The sequence below is a fragment of the Gallus gallus genome, chromosome 21, assembly GCF_016699485.2.
Source record: "Gallus gallus isolate bGalGal1 chromosome 21, bGalGal1.mat.broiler.GRCg7b, whole genome shotgun sequence".
NCBI classification, from domain to species: Eukaryota; Metazoa; Chordata; class Aves; order Galliformes; family Phasianidae; genus Gallus; species Gallus gallus.
Window position 1 is genome coordinate 2,186,640 of NC_052552.1, and position 17,684 is coordinate 2,204,323.

General features: G+C 51.1%; 1 protein-coding gene and 1 long non-coding RNA gene across 3 annotated transcripts in view; one reads left to right on the plus strand and one right to left on the minus strand.

Annotated features, from left to right (window-relative positions):
- LOC107054925 overlaps window positions 1-8,259 on the plus strand; it is a 28,334-nt gene extending 20,075 nt beyond the window's left edge. For both annotated transcript variants that reach the window (XR_006931971.1, XR_005841415.2), the window contains 2 exons: window positions 92-4,550; window positions 8,094-8,259. This is a non-coding gene — a long non-coding RNA (uncharacterized LOC107054925). The remainder of the gene's footprint in view (window positions 1-91; window positions 4,551-8,093) is intronic.
- Window positions 8,260-9,475: 1,216 nt separating this feature from the next.
- TMEM88B (transmembrane protein 88B) lies at window positions 9,476-13,576 on the minus strand. The gene is made up of 2 exons (NM_001292064.2): window positions 12,621-13,576; window positions 9,476-10,840 (listed from the first exon to the last, which is right to left on the minus strand). Exons 1-2 carry the CDS (start codon window positions 12,888-12,890, stop codon window positions 10,571-10,573), a joined length of 540 nt encoding a protein of 179 aa, NP_001278993.1. The 5' UTR covers window positions 12,891-13,576; the 3' UTR covers window positions 9,476-10,570.
- Window positions 13,577-17,684: the final 4,108 nt, after the last annotated feature.

Genomic DNA, 17,684 nt, shown 5'->3' on the forward strand with positions numbered 1-17,684 from the left:
GCAGCTGTCTGTTTTTAATCCAAACACTATTCTTTGGAGTGGATCGCTTTCCTTATTGCTTGACTCTTATCTCCTGTCTCTATCCTGTTAGGAAAGCCTGGACAATTTGGAAAAAGACAACTTTGAGAGAACCTCCTTAGAACTCTGTTTCCTGAGGAATTCCCAGCTACACAATAAGCCATGACTTACAGATCATCCAGGTCTTGGCCTCTCTCAACAATCGTAGCCTCTTGACCTGTCCGCCCAGGGGAGAGAAGATGACCTGGAGCAATCTGCACACACATACAAGAGCAGTATGCAGTCCGGAGATCAGCCTGCACACCATGAGATGCACACTTGGCTATCATCCTGGGCCCGGGCTCCTGGTTTGACAGATGGGGGAAGCCGTCCAAGACATTGATGAACGGGCCTCCAAGCACCCATCAAGCTGCATTCAGTCACAACAGGAAGGGGAAGCGGCTCGTGGTTGTGAGTTCCTACCAGGAGGGACAGCCTGGCCCCCGCCTCACGCACAGCTGCAGGAGCGCCGGCCAAGCTGCACTCCCTGCTCCCAGCCTGGAATTCGGAGGATATCAAGGCCAGTTTCCCATCAGACCCCATGCCAGGTGGCAGTCAGACCCTCTCTAGCCCAAGCTCTGCCAGCAGTCTTCTGGTGGGGGCAGAAAACAAAGGTACCGTTCAGATTATGCCAGTAGCCTTTGAGACACGAGAAGATTGGTTTTAATGTAGGTGTTACCCAAAAACTGGTGTGCTGTGGTTCAATGGGCTCAACACGTGTGTGGCTACAGCAGAGGAGCACAACTGGACCCGTCTAGCACAGGGACTTGCAGAGTCCCACTGTGGAGGGCATTTCTCCACTTCAGCTGAACTTCGGCTCCAGGGCTTGGAACAAGGCTGCCTCTACAAGAAGCATTGCAGAGGGCTCATTACTGCTCATCTGCAGCTTTTCAGCCCTTCTCAGCAAGGGGACAAAGCCATATGAGCAGGAGCAAGGCTCCAAGGACAAAACAATCATCCTTTTTGTGTAAGCCTAGCAAAGCAGCTGGGGAGCGAGTGGGAGGAGAGGGAACAACTCCTGCCCAGTCTGCAGGGCTCCTCCAGCAACACTGGGAGCTTCTTCACCCAGCACATGGCTGGATCTGATGCCATGCAGCAGCAATGCGTGAGTGGCCTGTAGAAGTCCTGTTATTCAGTCTGAACTTGTCGATGGCGAAAGCCAGCGCGAGATTGAAAGGGGAGAACAAGTTTGGAGTGATGAGAGGGGAAGGGGAAAAAGGAGTTCCATCCATCAGCAGGTTGCTATTTACAATGGAAAGAAGAGGTAGGACATGGGGGCTAGGTTGGAAATCCTGTTTCATAAACAAGACTATCCAGGATAAAGCCTGTCCAGGAAACATGCCTGAGGGACACAGGGGGCTCAGCTGGAAGCTCTACGGCTGACAGCCATCCTCCCATCATGAGCCCTGCCAGCCTTGTACTCCTCCCACATCAGGCTGGGGAAATAGTTGCAATTCCAGCAGCCCATAAAGAAAGAGGTGACTTGACGCATGCAAAGCAAGCAGAACAATTCCCGTCTATTTTGGGGATAAGAGGCTGTTGTTCTACAGCTGAGTGCCATACTGTCTGACCCATGGACGAAAGAGCAAATGCTTTCCCTGCAGACCACTGGTGCTACCGAGCTGGGATGTCCTGTTTGTTCTCCACCCTTCCTTGGAGGCACGGGCTCCCAGCAGCAGCCTCTCTGTGTACAAAGCCAGGCTGGATGCCTCCCTGCAGCCATTCTGAGAAGGCTGGTCCCAAGCTGGAACCCAGAGGAGCATCTCGTCTGCAGGAAGGCACATGGCTCACGTTGGTATGAGCATAAGATTGTGCAAGGGAGAGCGTGGCTGCTGGCATCCCAGCCCTGCTGCTGCACATGGGCAGCTGCATAGCCCTGTGTCAGCATTCCCGGTAGGACAGGGCAGGGACAGAAGGGATGGCATGCAATTCCCCCCACAAGAGTTACGAAAACAAGCCTTCTTCAGCACTTATTCACTCCAGACCCGACTTCATCCACATCCATCCACGCTGACTGCCAAATTTCCTGAAGCCTACATTGTGCACCCCAGCAGAGATGGGACTGGGGCCAGGACCCCAGCACATGAAGGTACAGCTTGAGCTTTCCTTGCAAGCTGTCCGTGCAGCATACTGCACAACCCCTCCAAACATCTGGCACATCGGTATGGGCAGCTCCCCACTGCTGAACGGGATATTTTGGGATCTAGGTCAGGGGAATTATTTCCAGCACTTGCAGCTGGAAACGGACCCAGAAAAATGTGAAAACAAACTTGGTTGGAGGCAGTTTGGTAGCCATCTGCAATGCTCTGTCACTGTCTTCTTCACAATGGGAAGAGAAATGAATTGTTTTCAGACCTGTTGATCGCATGGCTTTGCTTGCACTCATTAATTACTCTTGTAGGTATGGGTGGCATTAAGAAGCTATATTCCATCAACCTTGATGTCACAGCATTAGTCATGGCAGTTGGCAGTTCTACCTCCCTTCCGCCCCATACTATTTCCAATGCCTAATAGAAGCTCTCCTTAACCCCTGAAGAACTGCTGGGAAATGCTTTGCAAACCCCCCACATCCCACAGTGCAGCACAAGCAAAGGAGCAGCACTCAGAGCTCCATGCAAGTCCAGCTGCCCTTCCTGGCCATGCAACCCTCTGCAAGCTCAGCTTAGCTCTGCCAGTAATGTATTTACACTGCTGGCACGTTCTAGTTTAGATCTTTCACCGTGGTAGCATTACCCAGCTCTGGGCACACCCTTTAGCTCTACAGTTAGATCTTGCATGCCATACATTTTAACAGCAAGTGACCCAAAACTCTGCCACCACATGCATTGGATGTCCCCTACAATGTGTGGTTGGGGCATGGAACGCAGGTGATGGGGAACTTGCAAAGTGCTGCAGCTATTTTGCACCAATTTGCTTTGAAATAAGCATGCTTGGTCGTCTCCCTGACTCCTTCAGCCTTTTCAAACAAACACACCTCCTCTTCTACGCCATCATCTGCCCAAGGGTCAGTCTTCCTCACAGGGTGTCTCACCCCCATTTGTCCCAGCAGGTGCGTGAAGCAGCACCAAATAGCTCCAAGTAATGCATTAATGCTGAGCTCTGGATGTGAGCCTGCTCATCTTGCTTCCCACCAGGAGAGGAAAGAGGAATCAAAGAGGAACCAAAGAGGCATTGCTCAGACTGGGGAGGAGCTGAAGCCCACTGCAGGGTTTTCAAACAGGTTATCCTTGTGGAAATCTGCCACTCTGTAAGCACTCGTAACTCAAATCCCGGTTGCTAGCGACAACACAAAACTTTGCCATTCCAGCTGTTGCTCTCCTTCCCAACCGCAGCACTGAGCTGAAAAAGCAGTGAGGCAATACTCACCATCTCCACAGCCATTTTCCAGCCCCAGTGCTTGAAAAATGAGGACAGCTGAAGCTGTCCATTGAAAAACGGGATCGGGGCTGAACGAAGGGCAGGAGCCATCACCCCAGGCAGAGCCAGCTGTGGCCTCAGGTGCTGTTGCTGTGCTGCAAGTGGGGCTGCTGCAGGCACGTGGTTGCCCCAGTCGCACACCTTGTTGTGTGCCCGTTGTGCAGACCCTGCCCAGTGAGTGTTCTCATGCGCAGGGCTCCTTCTGCATCCATGCTGCCTCCAGGCACCTGCCAGGGGTATTGCTGCTCTGCTGCTTTCCCTTTGGAAGGCGCTCAGAGCATCCCTGCAGGGCAGCTGCCTCCTCTCTCCTCCCTGTGTGAGCTTCTCAGAGATGGAGATGGTGCACGGAACACGGAGAGTGATGCTACACGTGATAATGCATGCTGGAGAACCCAGCAAAACTGTTATCTTTTTCCCCACCATGTTACAGCTCTCATCCTAACTGGAATCAAACCTTTTCCAGGGTTTTAGATCATAAAGCACTTAGCTTTGGCAGGAAGCAAAGCAGCAGGCTGGATGGACTGCTTCCCTGTAACCTGAACTGAAAACCTCAGTGGGCTGTGATCAGCGGGTCTCCTCTTCATGCTCCTATGAATTTTCAGACCTCAAAGCATCTGTAGCCCAGCTGAGACCAGAAAGCAAACGCAGAAATGCGAAGCTCCGTGCAGGAGATAAGGATGCTCACGCAGGAGATACGGTGCTGCGAGTGGAAGAATTGTTTACTTCTCAGTGGCAGCAGACAGAGCTTTGGGGGTGAGCCAGGAAGGCCACGGAAAGGGATCCAGAGGGCTGAAAAGAGATTTCTGCACGGAAGGGCTGGAAGCCAGCATGGGGCCAAGGTAACCACAGCGAAAATAGAAACCAAAAGGCCATTAAAGCTGAACAAAGTAAAAGACGCAAGGTAGCAGAAAGTCAGAGCAGCAAAGGAGGCAGGTGGATCAGCCATCAGAGGAGGCTCTGCAGCTGTCCCCATAATGCAGGCAGACCCCAGCCCTACATCCCAACCGGTGCCGAAGCAGCCTGGGTGCGTGAGCAGCCGGAACGCAGCACAGATTTGTGGCCTTCGGCAGCAAGAGGTTTGTGTCGGGGAGGAAGTCTGCTCCCCTGACTGCTATTTTTACCCCTGCTCATCTGGTTAGGGGTTAGGGCTTGGTTTCCTCAGCTCTCAACTGCGTGCCTGGGAGACAATGAGTGCAGGCACGACCGAAACTGGCGGCTGCTGAAAGCGGAGCACTGAACCAGACAGAGCTACCTCTTCCTGCATCCCAGCCTGCTTCTTTATGTGTGGTTCTTTTTTTTCCTTTGCTTCTTATCTCTCCTCGTGTTTTGTGCAAGCTATTGAAAAGCAAGTCCAGCCCTGCACATCCTGCCTGCTCCATCCCAGGGGGCAAAGCACATCAAGCTCTCTGCTGTGACCCAGCAGCGCTTCCCAGTGCTTTGCTGAGCATCCCTCCCCAAGCACAGGGACACGCACTGCGGCCAGTTGTGTTCCCATGCTTCGTTCTGCAGACACAGGTCTCCCTTCCCACCCGCTCCTTCAGCCCCCAGCTTTGCCAGCCCCGTCTCCTTGCACTTTTTACTGTGTATTATCCACCAGCATCCTCCCAGGGCAGGTTCTCACGCCTTTACAGCCACTGGAGACAGACACGGGGGGGGGGGGTGTGGGGGGAGCTGTTATCTGGGTATCAATTGGCACCGACAATCCCCACAGCTGCCAGCCCGTGCAGATGGGCAGAGCAGTCACTGAACATGTTGGTGGGATTGCAACACTCCCCAGAGGCTCTAACGTACGTAGCCGCCTGCTTGGTGCCACGCAGATAAAAATGTGATGACAAAAGGGTAATTTCAGCGCATTGTTGGGATATTAACCCTACTGATGAGGATGGGCTGGAGCAGATCTGTGCTTCCAGGTGGGCAGGAGGAATAACCCGTGCTCAGCACCACGTCTGCTGCCATGGGGTCACAGAGGCAGCACCTGTGCATGGCTTGCTGCGTGGCTGGGCACCTCCCGCATCTCCTAAAGGCTGGTGAATGCAGGGAATGAGCTCAGCAAGCACTCTTAGGATCAGAGCCCAGGTGGCATGCTGAGCCCAGGCTTGGACTGAGCCCACGTGAGAACTTTGCGGGCTCACAGTCAGGACGTAAAGCACCACAGAGTCCATCTGCATTACCTTCCATGTGCTTTGGGTGCAGCAAACCCAAATGACACATCCCCAGGAGGCTCCAGCTGACGTAGTGCTTTCCTGCAGAATCCCTTACAAAGCTCCCCCTGGCACTGCCTGGGGAGCTGCAGAACAAGTCTGCGTTGTTCCTGCCTGCCTGAGCTGGGGGGGGGACAAAGCAAGGGGGGGGAGAAGAAAACACAAATGCTGACCTTCCCCAGCAGTGCTGAGTGCTCTGGGCTTGTAGTGGTCTGTGCATAACCCCTTGCCTCCATGCATAGGGTTAGGGTTTGGGGAGCTTGGCTTTTATTCCTCAAGCAGAAAAGCAGCAGCCCTGAGTTACTTGGGGCAATATTTGCTGGCGTTAATTCCCCAAAGCAAAGCTTTGCTTCTCAGAAACGCTTGTATTGGTGATGCCCAGGTACCCCTCTTCGTCAGGACTGCCAGCTGTAGAGTGAAATCTTGCTCCCCAGCCCTGAAACAGTGCCGTTCTCCACTTCTCTTTCAGTTGGTGCTTTTTCCCCTGCAGACCTCTGAGTGGTCTGGACAGAAGTCTTTAGCACTCAAAGAGGACTGTGAAGTAGTTTGCAGCATCTGCCACGCTCACCCTCCCAGCCATTCTGCGCTACTATTGATTCTGAGGGCTACGTAATTTATTTATTTTCATATTCTTCTGCGGCTCTCCCACAAAGAGCCCTTCAGCAACGCGTGCCTGACAGATGGCCTCAGAGCTCTGCTGTGTTTTAGCAGCTCTGCGTGCCCAGAGGCGCATTGAAACCCACACAGCTTCCCAGCTGCCTCCCGCTGCTCACTGCCACGTAAGGGATTGGTTTGCAGGGCGCACCGGTGCTGGGACAGCTGGGTTACATCACTGCTTGCTTCCTTACCTGCACAGCAGCTCCCATCGGGGCCCAGGGACCCTCCCCAAGATAAGGGTGCAGCACGGCCTGTGCTGCAGGATCAGCTTGCTGGGTGCAAACCCTTGGCAGGCACCCAGTGCTTAGTTGCTCCTGAATTGTTTCCATTCATTCAGAGTTTTCCCAAGCTGGAAATCATTGCTGGTGACCAGTTAGCTCCAAGACAGAGGAGGGCATTGCAGGAGGACAATGGACATTTCCCTGCAGACGCTCACATTACCATTAAGCAGCCAGCAACACAAATAGAGAGAGCAAAAGAAGCTGTCCAGCATATATGTCAGTGGAATTGTATTACCACGCAGATCCCTGCCAAGTTAGCCTACAGAGATACTCGGGAGATGGGGAGAATGAGGCACATGGAGTGTCCATCTGGCAGAGATGACAGTGAGAGCGATGCCCTGAGCTCTTGGCAATGCACTGCAGCTCTGCCAGGAGCAGCTGAGCCCTGCTGGGTACCAGTGCCAGCAATTCCCACTGGATCTGGTTCTCAGTGACCCAGAGCCATGCCTGTGTGATTGGGATTTGTTCTTTATTTCAGGAGGGCTTTCAGCTTATTCATCCCTGGCCCTTACGCTCCGAATAAATCAGAGAATGGGAATTAAGGACCTGCACGGCTCTTCTTCCTGCCACTTGTGGAAGCCGTTAGCAGTCACTTCAGTCATATGAAATCCACATGTCATTTGCACATGAGGCTTCTATAGGCGCTCACGCACAGCAGGATGGCTCAGGATGCAGAGCAGAGGGGTGAGACGATCCTCCCAGCACTGTGGGGCTGTATGGACCGGAGCAGCACTTCCCCGCAAGGGGAAACATCCACAAACAAGAGCTTCCCTTGTCTCCCCCTGGTTCATCCATCCGTCAGTATGGATCCCACCAGTAATTTGGTACAGAATGTGGTCGGCAGCCAGCAAGCACCCTTGCTGTGTTGTTACACTCGTGAAGAATGAGCCCACTTGCTGTGATGGCTCCAATTCCTTTGGATTTTGTTTTTCTGTCCCTTCTGTTTGCAATCAAACTGTGGTTTTGCTGTTCGCCTGCTTTCCACGTTGCACTCCACAAACACCCCCCTGGAAACGGAGCGCCCACTGCAGCAGCAGCAGGGCTACATTCTCACTTGCAAACAGACTCAGCAGTGGGGAACCCAAGCCAAAGGTGCCCAAATTCCCCCTAGACAGAGCCTTCCAGCAACCTCAGCATTGCTGAGCCGCAATCCTCACAGCGTCCTCATCCTCACCCCAAAGCCCTGCAGACACAAAGCAGACACCTCTCTTGCAGCACAGCCAGACTCCCAGACCCCAAGTGCTGCTGTCCTTCCCCTGCCCTCCTCTGCTGCTTTTCTCCCATAGCCAGCTGCAAACATCAGTGCAAATGCACACCTGCAGGGAAAGGCAAAAGCTCCTCCACGAAGGCAGCAAGGAGCAGAGCTGGACCAGGTGATGCACAGCAGCATCTCTCAAATATTAGCCCCGTTTCGGCACGAGTTGGGTTATTAATGCTTTCTCACACTTTTCTCTCTTTATCTTTCTCTTCACCTTCACAGGATGAGAACTCGCAGTTATACCGTGCCCGTAGCTACCTGCCATAAATCTGGCACAAAGCAGCTGTCGCCAGTGATTCATGCTGGGGATATATCCAGCTCAAGGTAAGCTGCCTGCTTGGCACCGACTGTCAGCACCTTCAGCTTTTTTTCTGGGTATTTTTTTTTATCTTGGAAATTCAGACTGCGAAAATGAATTCTCCTGACTCAAAGCCCTTGTAGCCTCTTATCAGACCTGAGGCTTGATTAAAAAAGAAATAAAAAAAAAAGAAAACTACCTTCCTCTTCAGAAGGATGCCAGGCTCAGCTGTGCTGAGCTCCGGAACGAAGCCCATGGGAGGGTTTGAGGAGCGCACACACAGCAGCCTCCTGCAGCATCTGCAGGCGCAGTCCCCAGCTGGCACAGCTGCCCCAGGGCAGAGGACATCAAAGGTGCCTCTGTTCTAAGGACAGAGAGCTCAGGGCTGCAGTCTCACTGCTGTGCTGTAGTCATGCTTTGCTACACCAGGGCACCCCCGAGGTACAGCTTACCCTGAGATCTGCTGTGATGCAGGGAAGTGGCTCCAGCTCCAGCTGACAGCAGAATGCAGGTGTTGCTTCATTCATAGCCCAGGGAGCTCTCTGAAGCATATACACTGTCTAATATTCTGCAAGATGCCCTATGAACCACGTGGAGCTGTGCAAGGGGACTTCCAGCAGAGTTATTGGTGAGGTTCTGTGCCTTGCAAAGTGAGCTCAGGTCGCAAGTCAGCCCAGGAAAAGAGCACGGTTTACTCTGCTCCCACCTTGCAAAGTCCTAAAACAAGGGAAAAAGCCTTAAAATGCAGAATTTGTGTTCCTCCAACCATTCAGGCTCTGGGCTGGAACGGTCTTGTTCACTCAGTACACAGAAGCATTAAGCAGTAATTTGAACTGTAAACGAGACGTATCAGACCAGTTTCACCTGAAGCACTGTGGAGGTGGTTTAGCTGAGACTGGTTTGCTGCAGCTGCCAGAATGGGCTAAATGGTGACAAGGGCTGGCAGAACAGCTCAGCTGTACCTTCAGATGGAGCCAACAAAGCTGATATATGACACTGCTGGCCAACAGCACAGAGCTCTGCTGGAGTGCAGAGTTCAGTCTCTTAGCATCACATAACAACACAATGGCCAAAACCCCAACCGATGGCTCTAACTGCTCAAAGCTCCAGCTTTGATTCACCTCCAGCTTTCCCTGTCCCCATCTGTTTGGTGGCTGGGCTGAGTACCAGCCTGTGCTACAACCCAATTCACTTTCATCTGCAGCCACCACTGATTATTTGAGGATAGAACAAGGGTTTGCAATGGGCTGCAGCCAGCCGGTTCTGATGCAGCCCGTACTACAAGACAGAACAGAAACTCCCCCAGTGGAGATTTGGCATGATCTTTATTCACACACAGCACTCGCAATGGCAATAGTTGGCTGACAGGAAGAGCAGCGGGGGGAGCACGGAGCTCGCAGCGGTCAGCAGCACACACAGCCCCACTGATGCAGTGCCTGAACCCATCGGGGCTTAAAGGAGGGCATCACAGCACAGCTGGGGATGACCTCTGGAGATCATCTGGTCCAACCCCTGCTCCAGTGGGACCACCTGGAGCATCACACGGTCCTACACCCAGCTGCCATACCTTCTCACACCCATTCTTCGCATTGTGCAGCACTCATGCTACATCCAGGTGTCCCAGAACAAGGCACTGTCTCTGAGATCTCTTACCCAGCCCTAGAAGAGCCTGCAGTGACCCTGAGGCCACTGGAGATCTCCAGCTCGTTCTGCCAGGAGCCTTAAAACGGAGCTGAACAAAACCACAGCAAAGGGCAAGGAGTGATTTGCAGGTTAATACTCACCAGCTATCACCAGACAAGCACGCTTCAGATCAGCAGCTGGAGGGGGACAGACCCAAAGAACGGTGTGTATATCTGCAGCCACCCCAACAACCTGGCTCAGGGACAGGAAAACGGGCATAGCACTGCTATAGGCAATGGCAAAGAGGGATTGTTAACTGGGGAAGAACATCTGGTGCACAGGAGCTCTGCAGATCCCCAGCACCACAAAGGCAGTGACATACAGAGGTTGGAAAGAGGTTGGGGCTGCCAGCACTGAAGGAAACCCCAGCTGCTTCCTCATGGCTGGATGCTTCCCCAGCAGCAGCCAAACCCAAGGAGACCTCTGTGACCACGCTGTCAAGATTGGAAATAGAGCTGCCGTGAGCACAGCGGGTCCTGGAGGAGTTCCCATTCTGCTGCACGTTGTCTTTGACACCAAGGAGCCGCACTGACAATCTCTCCCTGGTGGTGGGCAGCACCCTACTATGTTATAGACAAAGCTATAGGAGGTGGCTCGTGAACACTTCTCCTGCTCACAACGAGCACTGCTCCGCAGAGGCCTGGGGGTGATGCTGGGAGGCAGCGGGTGGGGGTCAGGGTAGGGAGAAGGGAGCTCTGGGTGAGATGGGGCCTCTGGCTCAGACCCAGGCTTTGACACGGGGGCTGCAGCCCCTTGCACAGCCGCACAGACCGCCCTCCTCATACCAGCGCCACTTCACGCCCTTGTACAGGGCCCGGCTGCACGGCTGGAAGCACATGAGGAGGCGGAGGCGCCTGGCCAGGCTGCAGTAGGTGGCCATGGCCACCACGATGAGGGGCGACATGATGACGAAGCCCAGGATGATGAGGGCCGAGGAGCTGTTGTCATCCAGGATGGTTCTGCAGTAGCGGGCGGTGGAATGCAGCACCTGTGGGAACAGAGGGAGTTTGTCACAGAGCAGCTGGTGGGTAGGGGCAGGGATCAGAGCAGCCCTGGGTTTCAATGCCTTTCCAATGAGGCACGGCTGCCCTTCCCTCTGCAGTCCTCAAGCGACGCGATATGACTGACAACGCTTTAATCAGGCTTTCAATTACTCGGGCATTGCTGCGAGACAAGAGTGCCACGCTGATCCTGAAGCAGGAAACCATCTTTATTAAGTTATCCATAATAGCACGGCTTAGCATTTGATATCTGGGAACCAAATAAAAAGGCCTCCTGCTGCCGCACTGATGTGGGTGGCACAACGTGCTGGCAATTAGGGCTAAGTAAATAAAACGCAGCAGAAACGTTGGATCCTGCAGGCAGATTGGTGGGCTGTGGATTCCCAAGCCTGCTTTGTGCTCCATCTTCTACGCACCACCGTGTATACGTTTGGATCTCTCAGCACTTCAACACCTGCCATGATGCTCACCCCGTGCTCACCCCATGCTGCTGTAGGGCACTCAGGACAGTGCCTTCCTGCTGGCAGCAGCAGCAGCAGCAGGCCAAGGCATTCACTGGTTCTGTGCTAACAAATGACATGGACAGCCCCCTCCCCCCCGCCTCCCACCCCAGCCTCCTTTCTTTTCTCTATATGCTTTCTGCAGTAGAAGCAGCACAATCACACTCAAAAATAAATGAATCCATCTAATGGCTCTGAAGTGCAGAAATCAGCCTCTGGCTACGAGGAAAGCAGAGAACAGCAATAGCCTGAGGACAAAAGGGCTGCTCTTGTCAAGCCATCCTGCAGCATTCCCCATCTACCTCTATTAAAAGATGAGTCTGAGTTAAAGGACTCCTTGCAGCTAACAGCAGCACAGCTGCTTTCAGGACTGATGTACTCTGGCTGTACTCAGAAACCTTTTGCTGCTCCTCAGAGCCCAAAGCCATCAAGCAGAGCCCTGTGTGTACAAGGGGTAGTCTGGGGTCTTCCAAGGCCAATGATTCCAACCGTCTCTTTGCAAAGACCAAGGGTCTGTGTGCTGAAACATTATCTCCCACTCCATGACCTGCTCACTCAGAGGTCCCAAGGACTTGGCTGACGAGATGGGATGCACGGACTTCATTAACAAGGGAGGAAAAAAGCCTCCTCCTTTTATGTTTCTCAGGTAAATATACCATTTCGAGAAGATTCAAAGTCTTCCCTTTGTTCAGATTCTGTGGGATGGGGTGGCCAACAGCATCTATTCTTGGAGCCCATTCCCCCTCCTGGAAGGAAGTATTGCAGGGCTTGTTTTTTTCCTCCCCAAAACAGGAAGAGAACCCTCCTAACTGGGTAACCTGCAAGAGAAACCAGATCGAGCTGCTCTAAGAGCTACTGCTGGTGAGGAAAACAGGGAAATTGTTTCTTGGCATCCACTTCATCAACAGATTCCAAACATATTTATGGAAACATAAGAGGAAATTCATAGGTATTCTTGGAGTAATGAAATTCAGAGGATAGCAAACACATGGAGCAGGCACTGCCAGAGCCCTTCCTGACCAAGCAAATACATTGGTTACAAGTGAGAAACCGTACAGGAACATCTGAATCTGTAGACAGGCATAAGAGGGATTACAGACTCTGCTAGGCTTTATCAGTGCTGAATTATTTTTTAGGAAGATCAAATATGTCAATCTCACTGTAGAAAGGTTACTTAAATGGAAAGCAGCAAACACTACCAGAGCTCTTCTGCCCTTTAGTTTTCCCCATTCAAACTTCCATTCCAAATGGAGCAAAGCTTACTTACCCGAGAGTGGCATTGGAAGCCAAAGTAAACCACCACAATGGTGGGAAGCAACACGATGGTGAAGATAACGAGCATCAGGAGCAAGTTGATGAAAAAGACTAAGAGGTTCATGGTGGCTATCAGCAGAGCCCATGCCCAGCAGCTGCAGGTGCTCCGTGGCTCCCTGGGAAGGAGCTGGTCATCCATGTCGTACGGTGGGAGGCTGGGATGCATCTTAGACTTGGCCAAGAGGCTTTCTGCTGCTAAGTCCTCGTTCTCCTGGTCAGCCATGTTCCAAGAATGCTGCTGAGCAAACCCAAACCTTTTTCAAAGTGGTTTCTTTTGTTTCAGCCACAGATCTGCCTAGGCTTTTCCCAGCTCTTGCACATACGGACAAGAACACAGCCAGGGAGCGTAATGGAGCAAGGAAGGAATGGCCTTTTGGCCACCTGCTTTCCCAGGACAAATGGTTCCTTCTTAGGTTGTTTTCCAGTAGTGTCCTGATCTCCGTTTTAAGGCAGCTTGACAACGGCTATAGTTCTGCTTCTGAATCCATGGCACCCCTGAATTCCTGTTGTTCTTCCCAGGAGTACGATTCCAAGAGGTCCCCAGCAGTTGCTCTCAGCTTTGATAGGTGGCTCGGTTCAGGAGGACACCTGACTTCATCCTCCTCCTCCAACTCTGAGCACTGCTGTTTGCCAGCAATGCCAGCACCTCCAGACAGGTCGTCGACTTGAAATCACCTCTCCGTGCTCCTCATCCTGTACCCATGGAAATATTCCTTCCCAACTCTCATCCAAACGAAGTGTCCAGGGATGATAACGAAGCAGAGCTGCCCTCCCCTCTGCCTTGATGGAGTCCTTGCCCACACCAGGCAGTGATGAGAGCAGTGTGTGGTCTCAGTGCTCTCTGCTCCCCGCTGTCACCAGTGCTCCAACGCACGCAGTGCCTTCCTCGGAGCCTCGCAGCACTGCTCTGTTTACAGTGTGGCTTCTGAAGCTGCTTTCTGTGCCAGCCAATCACTTACATCTGCCTCACAAGTGATTTAGCACACAGCACCCAGGAGCCACGCTCAAACCATACATTCCCAGGGCAAGATGGTCTCTTTCAAACTGAAATTATTATTCTGCCCCTGATTCGTTTTCTACATTTTCTCTCTAGATTAAAATGCCTTAGAGTAATTGATCATAATCACCGTATAGCTTAGAAACCTTCTGTTCTCTGTGCTCACCGCTGTTATTGTCTGCAGAGCACACTGATGTACTCTTGTACTGAAGGCAGAGTGATGATCACTTACTCTACCTATCTAATTTGATCAGTGTTATTTAAGAAATCATTGCTATCTCCACAATTATATCACCGTTCAGATGCATTCGCTTGTGCAGGAGGGAGAAAACTTTCTTCCAGGAGGTGCACAGGTCTTACCAGAAGGCAGAGCTCAGCACAGCACAGCAGGGAAGGAATCCAGGAGTCCTATCTTCCATTCGGTGCTCCTTCCTAGAGAAATTCTGCACTAGGAAAGGGCTGAGAGACTGCTCAAGCTGTGCTTGTAATGCTTGGATTGGGGGGAGGCACATTCAGGAAGCCTCCCAGTTCTCCCAGTACCTTCCCTCCCTGGGCTCGGGACTGTCACATACTGTCTGTACAAAGTGAGACATCCTGAGACCATTTGCAGTCTGCCACATGTAATCAGCGTTGAAGTGTAGGCTTGAAGACTCAAGTGGATTGAAGAGCGGTGTGAGAAAATTGGTATTGATTTCAAATACCAGCAAGAATGAAGCCTTATGAAACAAATAAGGAGTTTTAAAAACAGCTTGGCACCATCCATATTGGCTATGCAGTTCTCCTAGCTGTTACAATTATTAGTTGATTCAATTACCACTTCATTATTTCTCTACGGCTCTTCTTGGTAAACCTACCCAGCATCCAGAAGTCTCATGAGCTCCACCTCATGAATATCTAGCAATAAAAATTCCCCTAACTAGTCTGCACTTGAGTGCAGCTCACAAGTAAGGTGCAGCATCCGTACTAAGAGCACAAACCCTCACAGCCAAAGAACACCTCGTTCTGTCCTTACCACCAACACACCCTGAAGAACAGCAAGGCAAGATGAAATTGAGAAATCAGTCTGAGGGTCACAGCCTGTGGCTCACTTCCATGATGGATCTTCACCCGCACATCTCTCACCCATCCTGCTTTGAGATAAAAAGGGTCTTTTCAGGCCTAACTGCGGAAAAGATGCTGAAAGGTTTATTAATTATGCAAAGTCCTAGCTTCCTTATGATGGTTTGGAAAGGAGGAAATGGAAAAGGGAGCCACTATCTCCAGTATAATCCTGTTTATTTATGAAGTGGCACAAGAGTCATTTATTCCTGAAGTACAGCAGGGAACAAACAACAGCAGGCACGTTTCTGCACGCAAGCTAGTCCCATCTGTTCCTGAAAGGACACACTCTGCTTCCTGGGCGTTCTCCAGCCATGTGCTTCTTCTCGTTCCTTCCCTGAAGTGTGTTGTCTCTGGACTGCCATCCAGATCTCCCACAGACACAGTGGCCAGACACAGCAAGGGAACTCACTTTGCTTCTCGTGCTCTGTTATATGCCTGTTTCACCCAAAGGGATGAACAGTGGCCGTTCCCCTGGTATGGTCCAATTGGATGCACTCCATGCTTGGTGTTTCCTGACTGCAGGGAAAAGCCCCTCACCTGTAGGCAGCAATAGGGGAGGTCTTAGCATCACCTGAGAGCTGGAGACCCACTCTCCACACAAAGCACTGCTCCAAATTCCTGCTCCTTACCAGGAATGACTTCAGCCAGATTCTTCTTGAGTCATTTTATTTCCTTTAGCCCTATTGCTGAAGGTGACATCTGTTCTGTTTGTTGTTATTTATTCCGTCTGTTGAGTTCCTTCACAGCGAAGAAAAAATTAAAGCTGATGTGCCAGGTGAGGAGGGGAACGTTAAAAATAGACTGCCATCAGCCTGCAGCCTGATTTGTTCCTTATCTAAGCTGATTATAAACTAACTTAACAGGCTGTGAATTGTAAGCCAAAAAAATAAATAAATAGAAAACTGTCTTCCAAACCTGAAGACGGTCCTTTTGCTGACAGATCGATTTCTATTTTAACTGCAAACCTGAGGGGGGCCTCTGTTTGAACAGCCGCTTTCCTGGGAGAAAGGGAACAAATGGTGAAAACCTTCTAAGTAGCTGCAAGAGAAACTTCTCATCGAGCACATCCTGGAATGATTTCCCAGCTGTGCCACGAAAGGGTTTCTAAATCAGATTGGAAAAACACAAGGGATGCAAACCTGCTTAGCATGTACGGTGTAGGGCACAGCTAAGACATTTCATAAACAGGGAATTCATGTTCACATACTTCAAATGCTGCTCACAGTAGCAATGAATAATTTAAGACTGGGAGAGACAAAAGATCTGGAGCAAGAGTGCTACCACAGGCTCAGAATAATACCTAGCACACGCATTCAGGTTTTGCCCGGTGCAATTTCAGGCATGATATTCAAAGAGCAGTATGAGCACCTTTCCTTTCACAGATATGGAAACTGAGGCATGGAGAAGGGAAGTTGCTTGCTCTATCAGCTAGCAGGCCAGTGACAAGGCTGAGAACAGAGCCTGCATGTGTTTCTGTGTCTTACTGACCCATGAGTCAGTATCAATCAGCAACATTTTTCAATGACCACAAAAGAGCCTATCTCCTTTCTACTAATGAATTCATGTATGAGAGAGAGAAGGAGATGAAAAAATATAGGGAGGAATGACCTTTAAAACAGTCACATTGTATGAAAAGCCCATTTTCATCTTGTTCTACCCATTTCCTCACCACTCTCTCAGGCTGAATGGCTCCTAGGGGAGAACGGAAGCCAATAGCTTTCCCTCAAGCTGCAAAATGTGAAATGTCTGCACAGACCTACCCAGACGTCCACAGGGAAATAACTATGGCATACATCCTGTGTTCAGTTATTGCACGGGCCAGCCATGGTGGTAATAAAGCCCTGAATCTGTGCAGGAAAACAGATGGCATCGGATGTAATAAATATGACAAATGGCATGGAGGCTCCTGAACAGTCACAGCATAGTGAATGGCTGCCAACAGCTCCTGGTTCAAATATCGAGTATTTTTCAAGTCTGAGTTAAGCCCCCAACCTGGAGAAAGGATAAGACACACACACAAAGGGGGAAGAGCAAAAAAACAAACCACCACCACCAAGCCCTATAGGAAATACAATCAAATTGAGGATTAAGCCATGGAAAGACGGCAAACACTGTGCCAGGCAACTCAAATCCTAACCCAAATCACTTCTGCTGTCTTGTGTTTGAGTTCCACAGAGTGGGAAAGGTGTCTTGGTGTAACTTAGGGAGCAGTTTCTAACAGGAGCAGCATTGCTTCGTGGTGCTCAAAGTGGTGTGTTCATGTCAGTAGTTACCTTCTCTAAGGGCAGACCCGCACTGCTACGTAACTTTTCCCCAGTCTATCACAACAGCCCCATCTTGTGGTTTGTCACTTGGCAATTTTTCACTTTTCACCATCTCTCGTGCACAAAACACAGCAAGATGTACCACCAGCACTGAGTTCTATATTACTTGCCCTCTTTATGGTAACTCACCAAGGCTGGGCAGTGATCGGAACCCAGCATGGGGGAAGCCTTGCTCAAGTTGGGCTGAATGGCTGACTCCAGTGCTAATAATGATGGGTTAGAAGAACTTGCTAGAAATGCAAACACAAAATCAAACATAACCAGAGAGAGTTTTGGGGTTTGATCATTTAATTAATATTTATTAAACGCACTTCAGCACAAACTGAATCATTCTTTTTAACACCCACACAACAGACATGCCCAGTGAAATCCCACTCTTTCCTCTGAGAGAAGAGCAGGTCAAGACGAAGCCAGCTGGGGCTGAAACCCTAAAATCCATCATTAAACGTGCATGGTGACGTAGCAGCAGTGAAGAGGAACCACCATGCAGCTCTATGTCCTCGTTCTCCCAGAGGAGCAGCAAGCACCGGGACACACAGTGCGGCTGGGCCTGCTGCGGCCTAGTTGGACCGGTGAAGCCTAGCCCGGCCTAGCC